Source organism: Pithys albifrons, chromosome 29 (assembly GCF_047495875.1).
Source record: "Pithys albifrons albifrons isolate INPA30051 chromosome 29, PitAlb_v1, whole genome shotgun sequence".
NCBI lineage: Eukaryota > Metazoa > Chordata > Aves > Passeriformes > Thamnophilidae > Pithys > Pithys albifrons.
In genome coordinates, this window is record NC_092486.1 from 783,132 (window position 1) to 796,193 (window position 13,062).

General features: G+C 59.7%; 1 protein-coding gene across 1 annotated transcript in view; it reads left to right on the forward strand.

Moving 5' to 3' along the window:
- SLC4A5 (solute carrier family 4 member 5) overlaps window positions 1–10,238 on the forward strand; it is a 55,652-nt gene extending 45,414 nt beyond the window's left edge. Inside the window, exons 19-25 of the mRNA XM_071578945.1 lie at window positions 1,830–2,008; window positions 2,975–3,047; window positions 3,414–3,482; window positions 4,903–5,076; window positions 6,233–6,394; window positions 8,389–8,456; window positions 10,073–10,238. Coding sequence (XP_071435046.1) covers window positions 1,830–2,008; window positions 2,975–3,047; window positions 3,414–3,482; window positions 4,903–5,076; window positions 6,233–6,394; window positions 8,389–8,456; window positions 10,073–10,238 — 891 coding nt within the window. The remainder of the gene's footprint in view (window positions 1–1,829; window positions 2,009–2,974; window positions 3,048–3,413; window positions 3,483–4,902; window positions 5,077–6,232; window positions 6,395–8,388; window positions 8,457–10,072) is intronic.
- The last annotated feature ends 2,824 nt before the right edge of the window (window positions 10,239–13,062 follow it).

The following is a 13,062-nucleotide window of genomic DNA, read 5'->3' on the forward strand; positions in this document are numbered from 1 at the left end:
TGAGTGAGAACCCACCATGTCTTGATCCAACCCTACTGGGAGAATCCATGTCTTGATCCAACCCTACTGGGATCACCAGCCCAGGGCACAGAGTGCCCTGGGCTGGTGATCCCAGTGGGGTTGGATCAAGGGTTGGACTTGATGATCTCAGAGGTCTTTTCCAACCCAATCAGTTCTAGGATTCTCTGATTCGATTCTATTGAGCTCAGGCACAGCAGCATCAGGAGCCTTGGTCAGGATGCTCACAACTTACAGCTACTTTATTTTTAGTTACAGCTTCACTTTTTGTCTACTCTTGTATAAAATGCCAGCACACTATTGGTTAATTAGTTCATTAACACACATGGAACATCCCACTGGCTACAAAGGTATCCCACATTCCACAGGTGGCTCTCTGGTCCCTAAGGGTGAACTCATCAATGAGCTGAGACATCAGGACATCCACACACACTGTCACCCCTACACTGTGGGGCACAGGGTGGCACCGGGGCAGGGCCCAGAGGGGGTACTGGGGAGCTCCACAAGGGCAAGGGTTGGATTCTGCCCCTGGCATGGGCAGCCCTGGCACTGTGTGGGGCTGGGAAAGGGCCCTGGGGGTTCTGCTCACTGGCCAGTTGGCCACGAGTCAGCAGTGCCCTGGAGCCAGGGGGGACATCCCTGTCCTGGGGGGCATCAGGGGAGGGAGGGGATTGTCGTGCCCTGCTGTGAGCTGGGGCAGCCCCACCTGCAGTGCTGGGGCAGGTTGGGGGGACACAATGAAGGGAGAGATTGAGCCATTGCAGAGTGTGCAAAGGAGGCCACGAGGGTGGGGAGGGGTCTGGAGGGGCCCCCTGAGGAGCAGCTGAGGGCACTTGGGGTGTTCAGCTGGAGAAGGTCAGATAGGTCAGACCTCCCTGGGGTCTGCAGCTCCTCCTGAGGGGCAGCTCCATCTCTGTGAGCAGGGACAGGCCCCTGGAATGGCAGGAGCTGTGCCAGGGCAGGGTCAGGTGGGATATCAGGGAATGGTCCTTCCCCAGAGGGTGGTGGGCACTGCCCAGGGCTTGGGCACAGCCCCGAGGCTGCCAGAGCTCCAGGAGGGTCTGGATGATGCTCTGGGGCACAGGGTGGGATTTTGGGGGTTCTGTGCAGGGCCAGGGGTTGGATGGAGGATCCTGGGGGGTCCCTCCCAGCTCAGCAGTCCTGGGGGTCTGGGGGCTTTGTCCTGCAGGCCAGGGGAAGGATCTCCCTGTCCTTTGTAAGTCACGTTTTTGGGGTGACAAACCCCTGGGGCATGAAGGGCGTTCGGTGCTGTGGGCAGTGGGTGCAGTGGGGTGGTACGAGGGGCAGCAGGGCAGGGGGTGCAGAGGGGTGCTGTGGGGTGATAGGGGGTGCCCCAGGGTGATGTGGGGTCCACCATGGTGGTGATGAGTGCCCTGTGGCTTTATGGGGTGCATGGAAGGGATGTGGGTGCCCCATGGCAACATGGGTGCCCTGTGGCAATGTGGGGTGCCCCAGGGTGATGTGGGGTGGTGCGGGGTGATGCCAAGTGCCCCATGGCAGTGTGGGGTGCCCCACGGAACTGTGGGGTGGTGCGGGGTGATGCCAAGTGCCCCATGGCAGTGTGGGGTGCCCCATGGCAGTGTGGGGTGCCCCACGGAACTGTGAGGTGCATGAGAATGCTGTGGGTGCCTCGAGGCCATTCCCGGTGCCCTGTGGCACCTCTGACACTCCAGGGAGTGCCCGGGGGTTCACCCCATGACACTCCGGGGGGTGCTCGGTGGGGGGTCCCCCCCACCTCGCCAGGCTCGGGGTGCCCCCGGCCGCCCCCGACCCCCTGTGCTGTGTTGCAGAAGGCAGCGGGGTACCACCTGGACCTGTTCTGGGTGGGCATCCTGATGGCCGTGTGCTCCTTCATGGGGCTGCCCTGGTACGTGGCCGCCACCGTCATCTCCATCGCCCACATCGACAGCCTCAAGATGGAGACGGAGACGAGCGCGCCCGGCGAGCAGCCGCAGTTCCTGGGGGTCCGGTGAGGAAGGCTCGGTCCCCCCTCCTCCTCCTCCTCCTCCCTCATCCTCCCCTCCCCGGAGCTGACCCGGGCTCATCCCACTGCCCATCCCACTGCCCATCCCATTGCCCATCGCACTGCCCATCCCACTGCCCATCCCACTGCCCATCCCATTGCCCATCCCACTGCCCATCCCACTGCCCATCCCACTGCCCATCCCATTGCCCATCCCATTGCCCATCGCACTGCCCATCCCACTGCCCATCCCATTGCCCATCCCACTGCCCATCCCATTGCCCATCCCATTGCCCATCGCACTGCCCATCCCGCTCTCCTCCCGCTCCCATCCCACTGCCCATCCCACTGCCCATCCCACTGCCCATCCCATTGCCCATCCCATTGCCCATCCCGCTCCCATCCCACTGCCCATCCCATTGCCCATCGCACTGCCCATCCCGCTCTCCTCCCGCCCCCATTCCATTGCCCATCCTTCCACTCATCCCGCTGCCCATCCCGCTGCCCATTCCACTGCCCATCCCGCTCTCCTCCCGCGCCCCTCCCTCCACTCATCCCGCTGCCCATCCCGCTCCCATCCCAATGCCCACCCCTCCACTCCTCCCGCTCTCGTCCCGCTCCCATCCCTCCACTCCTCCCACTCCCCCCCATCCCGCTCCCCCTCTCCCACTCCCCCCATCCCGTTTCCCCCCATCCCGTTTCCCCCATCCCGTTTCCCCCATCCCGTTTCCCCCATCCCGCTCCCCCCCATCCCGCTCCCCATCCCGCTCCCCCTCTCCCACTCCCCCCATCCCACTCCCCCCATCCCACTCCCCCCATCCCGCTCCCCCCATTCCGCTCCCCATCCCGCTGCCCCCCTATCCCACTCCCCCCCTATCCCACTCCCCCCCTCCCACTCCCCCGTCCCGCTCCCCCATCCCGCTCCCCCGTCCCGCTCCCCCGTCCCGCCCTCATCCCGCTCTCCCCCCGCAGGGAGCAGAGGGTCACGGGCATCATCGTGTTTGTCCTCACGGGCATCTCTGTCTTCCTGGCCCCCATCCTGAAGGTAAAACATTCCCCTTCTCACATCCCAGTTCCCTCTCTCCAGGAAAAGGTGGTTCTGCCCCTACCCACGGTCCCATCCTGGGGGGAAAACATCCCCATTCCCACATCCCAGTCCCCTCCCTGCAAATGTCCAGGAAAAGCTGGATTAGGAAAAGCTGGATTCTGTGCCTCTCCTACAGAAAAGGGTGGGGTCTGCCCCTCTCCACAGCCCCATCCTGGAGGGAGAACATCCCCACTCCCACATCCCAGTCCCCTCCCTGCACAAAAGGTGGATTCTGCCCCTCCCCAGAGCCCCTGGAGTGGGTCCCTGTCCCTGGAATGAGCTGCTGCTTCCCTGGAGTGACTTCCATGTTTTCCCTGTTCCCAGTACATTCCCATGCCAGTGCTCTATGGAGTGTTCCTGTACATGGGGGTGGCGTCTCTGAACGGCATCCAGGTGAGTTCTGCTCCTCCTCCTGCTCCTCCTCCTTTTCCTCCTTCCTGGCCACAAACTGTCCTACACCAGGTGAAAAAGGAGGAGTTTGACTCCAAACTTTCTGTGCATCCAAATTTTTGACTCTATAATTTCTGTGTATCCAACATTTTGACCCCAAAATTTCCATGCACCCAATATTTTTACTCCATAATTTCCATGCCTCCAACAATTTCTCTCCAAAATTTTCATCCATCCAATATTTTGACTTCAACATTTCCATCAATCCAAAATTTTGACCCCAAAATTTCCCTCCATCCATCCCTCCCTCCATCCCTCCCTCCATCCCTCCCTCCATCCCTCCCTCCATCCCTCCATCCATCCATCCCTCCATCCATCCCTCCATCCATCCCTCCATCCATCCATCCATCCATCCATCCATCCATCCATCCATCCCTCCATCCCTCCATCCATCCCTCCATCCATCCCTCCATCCATCCATCCATCCATCCATCCATCCATCCATCCATCCATCCATCCATCCATCCCTCCATCCATCCATCCATCCATCCATCCATCCCTCCATCCCTCCATCCATCCATCCATCCATCCATCCATCCATCCATCCATCCATCCCTCCATCCATCCTCCCATCCACCCTCATCCCTCCCTCCCTCTCTCCATCCCTCCCTCCCTCTCTCCATCCATCCATCCCTCCATCCATCCTCCCATCCATCCACCCATCCATCCCTCCCTCCCTCCCTCCCTCCCTCCCTCCCTCCATCCATCCATCCATCCATCCCTCCATCCCTCCCTCCCTCCCTCCCTCCATCCATCCATCCATCCCTCCATCCATCCTCCCATCCATCCATCCATCCATCCATCCATCCATCCATCCCTCCCTCCCTCCCTCCATCCATCCATCCATCCATCCATCCATCCATCCATCCATCCATCCATCCATCCATCCATCCATCCATCCATCCCTCCCTCCCTCCCTCCTCCATCCATCCATCCATCCATCCATCCATCCATCCATCCATCCCTCCCTCCCTCCCTCCCTCCATGCCTCCCTCCCTCCCTCCCTCCCTCCCTTCATCCATCCATCCATCCATCCATCCATCCATCCATCCATCCATCCATCCATCCATCCATCCATCCCTCCCTCCCTCCCTCCCTCCATCCATTTTGACTCCAAAACTTCTCTGTATCCAGCCTTTTGCCCCCAAAATGTCCATGCACCCAATAGTTTTACTCCACAATTCCCAAGCATCCATAACTTGGATAACTTTGTCTCCACAACTTCCAACCCCCAACACTTTGACCCCAAACTTTCCACTCCCCCAACACTCACCCCAGAACCCCCAACCCCCCATTTCTGGCCCCCAAAGGGGCTGTTCCTGGGCTGGGGGTGTGGACTGACCAGGCTGTCCCCCCGGGGCAGTTCTGGGATCGCTGCAAGCTGTTCCTGATGCCAGCCAAGCACCAGCCAGACTACGTGTTCCTGCGCCACGTCCCGCTGCGGCGCATCCACCTCTTCACCCTGGTGCAGATCCTCTGCCTGGCAGTGCTCTGGATCCTCAAGTCCACTGTGGCTGCCATCATCTTCCCTGTCATGGTAATGCCAGCCTGGGGCTGGAGGGGTTGGCACCTCGGGGGTGAAGCAGGAAAGGAATGGACACAACTCAGAGAGGGATCACAAGTCAGGGTTATAATTTACTGAAGAGATCACAGTAAATACAGTGATACAGAGAAAAATGGGTTTTAACCCACGAACCCAGAGGTATAACCAGCCCCTGGGGCAGGAACAGGATGGTGCTCCTTGGCCCCTGTGCTGAGCCCCACGTGGGCCCTGAGTGCAGAGTGAAAGGAAAGGAAAGCTGTTGGTGAGGATGATGATGTCACAGTCTGGGTGAGAGTGGCAGTGCAGTCCTGTCGAGGTTCTGCTCCTCCTCTGGATCCCACCAGTGGTCCCAGGAGCCCCAAACCCCGAGATTATCCAGGCTCAGGCTCAGGTGGGAATGCCCAGCACCTCCCCCAGGGCAGGGAGTTCCACAGTGGGTGATTTACTCTGTGAGTCCTGGGATGTTCTGGAATCTTTGATGGCCCTTTGGCAGATCTGACCCCTCAGGTGGGTGTGGAGGTGCTGATGCCTCCTGGGAGGGGTCCCTGATGTGGGGACAGAAACACTGCCCTGTGTCACAGGGTCTGTGATACCCACCTTGGGACACTCCCCTGTCCCACAGGGCCCTGTGACACCCACCTTGGGACACTCCCCTGTCCCACAGGGCCCTGTGACACCCACCTTGGGACACTCCCCTGTCCCACAGGGCCCTGTGACACCCACCTTGGGACACTCCCCTGTCCCACAGGGCCCTGTGACACCCACCTTGGGACACTCCCCTGTCCCACAGGGCCCTGTGACACCCACCTTGGGACACTCCCTTGTCCCACAGGGCCCTGTGACACCCACCCTGGGACACTCCCCTGTCCCACAGGGTCTGTGACACTCATCCTGTGCCCTGAGGTGCCAGGTGTGCCCTGAGGTGCCAGGTGTGCCCTGAGGTGCCAGCTGTGCCCTGGGCAGCTGCTCCCAACGATCCATTACTGACAGTCCTTCAGAAATGGCACAGAGGGTGTAGAACCCACAGCTTTGGTCACACCCACACAGTGCCAAACTGGTCCCAGCAGCTGTAACTGGGACAAGGGGGTTTTGGTGGCCCCCAGTGCTGGGGTCACAGATGCCTCAAGACCCCACCTGTGTCCTGGCACAGATCTTGGCACTGATCCTGGTGAGGAGGCTCCTGGATTTTGTCTTCTCCCAACATGACCTGGCCTGGATTGACAACATCATCCCCGAGAAGGAGAAGAAGAAAGAGGATGACAAGAAGAAGAAGAAAAAAGGCAACAAAGGGGATGGCAGCAGCGACGAGGAGGTGGGTCAGGGGTGGGGTGGGGGCTCTGGGGACCACCCAAGGAGGGGAAGGTCCTGCTGAGACCCACAGGTGGGTGGGTTTGGAATTAATTTGGATTCCTGGAGGTGGCCCCTGCCAGTGGGGACACTCCAGACCACCCAGGGGGCGGGGGGGGAAGGTCCCAGTGGAAGCTCCAGGTGGGTGGGTTGGGATGAACACCTGGATTCCTGGAGGTGTTTCCCTGCAGAGATGGCACAGGCTGGGGGAGGAGGGCTCAGCTCTGCCGGGGGGTGGGCAGGAGGCTCCAGGGAATGCTCAGCCTGCCCTGGGAGCTGGAAAATCAGAGCAAAAGAAGGGAGAGGAGCCCAAATGCCACAGCTGAGGGCACAGGACCCATCATGGGGTGCAGCCTGGGCAGGGCAGGGCAGGGGCAGATGGTTGGGGAAGCCTCTGCTTGAGCTACAAGGTGCAGGAAGGACCCCCAATGCCTTCCATGGACCCCCAGCATCCCCCAGAGACCCCCAATGCTTTCCATGGACCCCCAGCATCCCCCAGAGACCCTTAACACACCCCATGGACCATCAACACCCCCCATGGACCCCCAACACTCCCCCATGGACCATCAACACCCCATATGGACCCCTAACACTCTGTAGAGATCCCCAACATCTCCAGAGATCTCCAGAGACCCCTCATGGACCCCCAACACTCCCCAAGGAACCCCAACACCCTCAGAGACCTCTACATCCCTCAGAGACCCTCAGCATCCCCCATGGACCCCCAACACCCCCAGAGACCTCCAACAGCTCCCATGGACCCCAAACACTCTCCATGAACCCCCAGACTTCCCTCAGAGACCCCCAGACATCCCTCAGAGACCCTGAGATCCTTTGAAATCTGTGCCCACATTCCAGATCCTCCCCCTGAGGGCGGAGCATCCCCTGGGATTTGGGGGATTTTCTGCTCCGGGTGGTCTCGGTGCCCTTCCCGGCAGTTCCTTCACCGAATTCCCTGTTTTTCCCCCCCAGTTCCCTCCTCCCTCAGTCATTAAGATCCCGCTGGAGCCCGTGCCGGCTCTGCCCCGCAACGGGGCCCCGCACAGCCTGAGCCGTAAGTCCGGGGGGTCCATCCCGGGGTGCCCATCCCGGGGGGTCCATCCCGGGGGGCCCATTCCGGGGGGCCCATTCCGGGGGGGTCCATCCCGGGGGGCCCATCCCGGTGTGCCCATCCCGGGGGGGTCCATCCCGGTGTGCCCATCCCGGGGGGCCCATCCCGGGGTGCCCATTCCGGTGTGCCCATCCCGGTGTGCCCATCCCGGGGGGTCCATCCCGGGGTGCCCATCCCGGGGGGTCCATCCCGGTGTGCCCATCCCGGGGTGCCCATTCCGGTGTGCCCATCCCGGGGGGCTCATCCCGGGGGGCCCATCCCGCTCTCCCCGCCACTAATCCCGCTGGAAAACGCACCCTGGATGATCCTTCCGCTCGCAATTCCCGGGATCGGCACCAAAATCCCGGAGGGGAAACCCCCGAGGGGACTCAGAGCTGGGGACCACCAGGATTCCCGAAATTCCCGGGATTTTCCTGGTTCCAAACCCACCTGGAGGGGAGTTTTTTTGGAAAATAAATATATTTGGGCATGTTTGGAGCGCCCAAAGGCGAGGGGTGAAGAGCTTGGGTTGGAATAACCCGGATTGGATCCGACTCCACCTTCCCGACAAAACAGTGCCGAATAAATTCGGGAGAGTTCGTTCCAGGTTGCATCAAAATTCCAGCAATTTTCCCTGGAAAATTCACTAACTCTGTGCTCACGCTGCTCTCGGCAGGGCTGGCAGGGAATGGTCTTTCTCCAATCACTCCCAAAAATCAGCATTTCCCGGGAGCTTTTCTGCTCCCAGCAGGAGCCGGCGGCAGCTCGGAGGGGGTTTTTTGGGACGGGTTTTTTTGGGATGAGGGTATTTTGGGATGGGGTATTTGGGGCTGAGGTTCTTCCTGACCCGGGGAATGTTTCCCCCCCAGGAAAGAGGTCCTCCACCTGGAGCTTTGCGTTCTGATTCCTCCCCGAACGGCTCCGACATGGATCGCAGGTACCGCCCCGAGGGGCTCCCTCCGCTCTGCCCATCCCTGCGGGGGGAATTCTGGGATGACCAACCCCTGCTCCACCTGGAGCACTTCCCAAAGATCCCCCTTTATTGTCACACCGTCCCGCGGGACTTGGGGTGGTTTTCTGGGCCAACGGAGTGTTGGGAGCAACAAAAATGCCCTTAAATTGCCACAAAAATGCTGCTGAGCAGCCAGAGGGATTTTTAGGATTGGGATGTCCCTAAATCCTGAAATTCAGGATTATTCCCTTCAGATTTTATGTGTTAAAGGCAACAAACAGCATTTTTGTGGCAATTTAAGGGCATTTTTGTTGCTCCCAACACTCCGTTGGCCCAGAAAACCACCCCAAGTCCCGAGGGACGGTGTGACAATAAAGGAGGATCTTTGGGAAGTGCTCCAGGTGGAGCAGGGATTGGTCATCCCAAAAGCGTCTCCTTTGTGGGCGGTGCTGCTGCCAATAAATGAATTAAAACCTGATGGTTTAACAAAATGCCAAGAAAAATGCCACAAAAATGCCAGGAAAATGCTGCTGAGCAGCCACGGGGATCTTTGGGATTGGGGTGTCTCCAAATCCTGAAATTTGGGATTATTCCCTGCAGGTTTGATGAATTCCTGGGCAGCAGCACCAGCTGCAGGGTCAGCCCGAGAGTCCTGGGGTGGTTCTGGGGGGCTGGGGGGAGGTTGGGGTGGGCTGGGGGTAATTCTGGGGTGGGTTTGGGGTGGGTTGGGGGGAGTTTTGGGGGTAGATTTGGGGTGGTTCTGGGGTGGGTTTGGGGTGGGTTGGGGGGAGTTTCGGGGGTAGATTTGGGGTGGTTCTGGGGTGGGTTTGGGGTGGGTTGGGGGGAGATTTGGGGTGGTTCTGGGGTGGGTTTGGGGTGGGGTTTGGGGTAGGTTGGGGGGAGTTTTGTGTGGTTCTGGGGTGGGTTTGAGGTGATTTGGGGGTAGATTTGGGTGGTTCTGGGGTGGGTTTCAGATGGTTCTGAGGTAGTTTTGTGGTGGGTTTGGGGTTGTTCTGGAGCGATTCTGGGGTGGTTCTGGGGTAATTCTGGGGTGGTTCTGGGGTAATTCTGGGGTGGTTCTGGGGGAGGTTGTTTTGGGCTGGTTTTTGGGTGGTTCTGGGGTGGGTTTGGGGTAGTTCTGGGGTGGTTCTGAGGTAGTTTGGGGATGGGTTTGGGGTGTGCTAGGGCTGTTTCTGGGGTGTTTCTGGTGCAGTTCTGGGGTGGTTCTGGGGTGGTTTGGGGGTAATTTTGGGGTGGTTCTGGTGCAGTTCTGTGGTGGTTCTGGGCTGGTTTGGGGGTGATTTTGGGGTGGTTCTGGGGTGGTTTGGGGGTAATTTTGGGGTGTTTTCTGGTGCAGTTCTGGGGTGGTTCTGGGGTGGTTTGGGGGTAATTTTGGGGTGGTTCTGGTGCAGTTCTGGGGTGGTTCTGGGGTGGTTCTGAGGTAGTTTGGGGATTGCTTGGGGGTTGTTTCTGAGGTGATTCTGGTGCAGTTCTGGGGTAGTTCAGGTGTGGTTCTGGGGTAGTTTTGGGGTGGTTTGGGGGTAATTTGGGGGTGTTCTGGTGCAGTTCTCCCCCCCGACCCCCTCTGCCCTCTCCCCCAGTATCACCCTCCACCTGAAGATTTCCTGCCCGTCCTCCCCCGCCTTTAACTACTCGCGGAGCCCCGTCTGTGCCGTGCCCCAGGTGAAGATCGAGATGGAGTCGGACTACGAGGACACCGACACGGAGAAGGCCCCCCGGGACATGGGCAGCGAGACCACCCTGTAGCCCCCGGCCCGGGGCCCTGCACACCGCGGATATCCACATATATGTACAAAGGAAATTGGGCTTGTTTTTCTATGGCAGCCCGGAGGCTCCCGGAGGCTCCCGGAGGGTCCCGGGGTTTGGGGCCGGGAGTGGGTGTTGGATCCCTCCCCTCCCGCTGGCGGCGAAACGGGGCGGAAAAGGTGGAATTGGGGGGTTTGGCCCCAAAAATTGGGGATTTGGGGGCTGGAGCAGCTGGAGGGGGTGGGGATGGGAAAGGGGGGGATGGGTTTTGAGGGGGGTTTGAGGGGGTTGAGGAGTTGGGAGCACCTGGCCCCGCTCCCAAATCCCTGGAATCACAGCATGGATTGGTTTGGGAAGGGGAGGGGGGTGTCAGGAGGGGCAGGTCCCTGCCAGGACATCCCAGGGGGGGTGGGAGCGGCCAGAGGGAGGCGGATCTGCTGGGGCTGGGATGAGGAGGGATGAAGAGGAGCCTGGAGCTCCAGGAGGGAAGGAGGAGAAGCAGCTCAGGGTGAAGGTTTTGCCACTGGAGGGCAATGACCAGGCTGTGGAGGGAGAGCAGGGCAGGGATTGGGAATGGCTCCTGCAGGGAATTGGCTTGGGCAGTAAATGGGAATGGTTTCCACAGGGAACAGGAATGGTTTGTGTAGGGAACAGGAATGGTTTGTGTAGGGAACAGGAACAGGTTTTGAAGGGAATTGGGAATGGTTTCTGTAGGAAAACAGGAATGGTTTCTGCAGGGATCAGGAATGGTTTGTGCAGGGAATTGGGAGCAGGGGCTGCAGTGGAGCCCCTTCAGTGGCCCATCCCCCCGGCCCCAGCACAGCTCCTGCAGGGCCACCCTGGGAACAGCCCCAGGATCAGCCCTTGGAACAGCCCCGGGATCAGCCCTGGGAACAGCCCCGGGATCAGCCCTTGGAACAGCCCCGGGATCAGCCCTTGGAACAGCCCCGGGATCAGCCCTGGGAACAGCCCCGGGATCAGCCCTTGGAACAGCCCCGGGATCAGTCCTGGGAACAGCCCCGGGATCAGTCCTGGGAACAGCCCCGGGATCAGCCCTTGGAACAGCCCCGGGATCAGCCCTTGGAACAGCCCCGGGATCAGCCCTTGGAACAGCCCCGGGATCAGTCCTGGGAACAGCCCTTGGAACAGCCCCGGGATCAGCCCCATCACTCCCTCTGGATGGGAGTGAGCCATTCCCAGCCCGGGAGCCAGACAGACATTTCCAAAGCCAGGAATTCTCTCCCGGGAGGAATTCGAGGGTTCTCTCCTGCCCAACCCTCCCGAGGGGCTTCACTCCCACTTTGGCTCCTCCATCCTGGTCCTTCCCAGGGTTTTGCCACCCCGGGAAAGGGAGGGCAGAGCCAGGACGTGCCCCCCGCTGGGTATCCGTGGGCATCCCGGCTCCCAACGGGCTCTTCCCACCCTCCTCTGCCTCTGGATCCTCCGGGAGAGGAAGGGAATTGAGCAGGTTTGGAGGCTCCGAGCCCACCTTGGCTCCCACCACCTTTTTCCAGCAGTGCTGAGGCTTTCCAGAGATTTTTCCCATGCCCAGAAGGAGCACAAAGGCTGCTCTGAGAAAACCCTCCAATCTGTTCCCTTCTCTTATTTTTTCTCTACACGAATCCTGTATTTTTCCCCCTCTATTCCCAACCCTCAGAGCTCCAACCCCTCCCAGGAGCAGGGATATTCACACCAGCAGCACTGGGGCCACCAGTTCAATCCTGCAACTGGTCTGAACCTTTTTGTGGGACAGATCCCTGTAAATACCCAAAGCCGACAGAGACTTGAAGGCAATTTCCTATTTATAGCCCTTTTTTCCCGGTTCAGGTGCATCTCCCGGGGTGGGGCACAGGCTGAGAGAAACGACACCCTGTCACCCCCCACCACTTGGGTGTTAATTGCCGTTAATTACCATTTCACTTGAAGGTTTTGTAGCCCTTTGTGTGTAGCTGAAGCGCGGTAGGCTCATGATTTACCCCCTTTGCTTCCCACCCCTCTGGGGCTCTGGGAGCTGTTCCCCGGGGCAGAGCCGAATTCCCTGGAGAGCCCAGCCCGGGGGTGGCCCCCTTTGGGCATTGTTTGCCCCGTGGGTTCTGCTCCCTGCCCCAGACTCGCTGCCCCCGCCCCCTGTCAGCGTTTTGTACTTCTTGGAGAACCCCAATAAACGTCGTTTCAAAGAGTCCCAGCTCTGGGTGTGTTTCCCTGAATCCCAAATTCCCTCCCCACCTGTTTCACCTCCAGGATGGGGCTTGGGCACCTGCAGCCCCTCAGAAGTTGGGAAGAGCATCCAGTGCTGGCACAGCAACATTCCTGCTCTCAGGAATGGGGAACCAGGAGCTGCAGGGAAGGTGGAAAGAGGCCAGGAATCCCCTCAGTGCCTATGGATAACCCTGCCAGGATTCCCCTTTGGCCCCAGGGATAAATAACCCTGCCAGGATTGCCCTATTTCCAGGGATAACCCTGCCAGGATTCCCCTGTTTCCAGGGATAACCCTGCCAGAAGTTCTCCCCTGCTCCAGGACTCCCCTCTCAGGTAAGGCTGATGTCCTGGGGCAATTCCAGTTTGCACCCCACTCCTTTAGGCTGGGAGGTGGATGGAGCTGAGGATTGGAGCTCCTGGAGCTGAAACCAAGAGCCCTGCCCAGTTTTAGGCCCAGCTGGTGCTGGTGGGACACCTGTGGCCCAGGTGAGCTCTGGTGGAAGCCAACCTGCCCCTGCTCTGGGGGGACCCAGCTCAGCCCACAACCAACCAGTGCTGCTCTTCTAGAAGTGAAACAGTTCATTAATAATAATCCCAGGGCACCACCAGGGGTTGATTTGTCTTC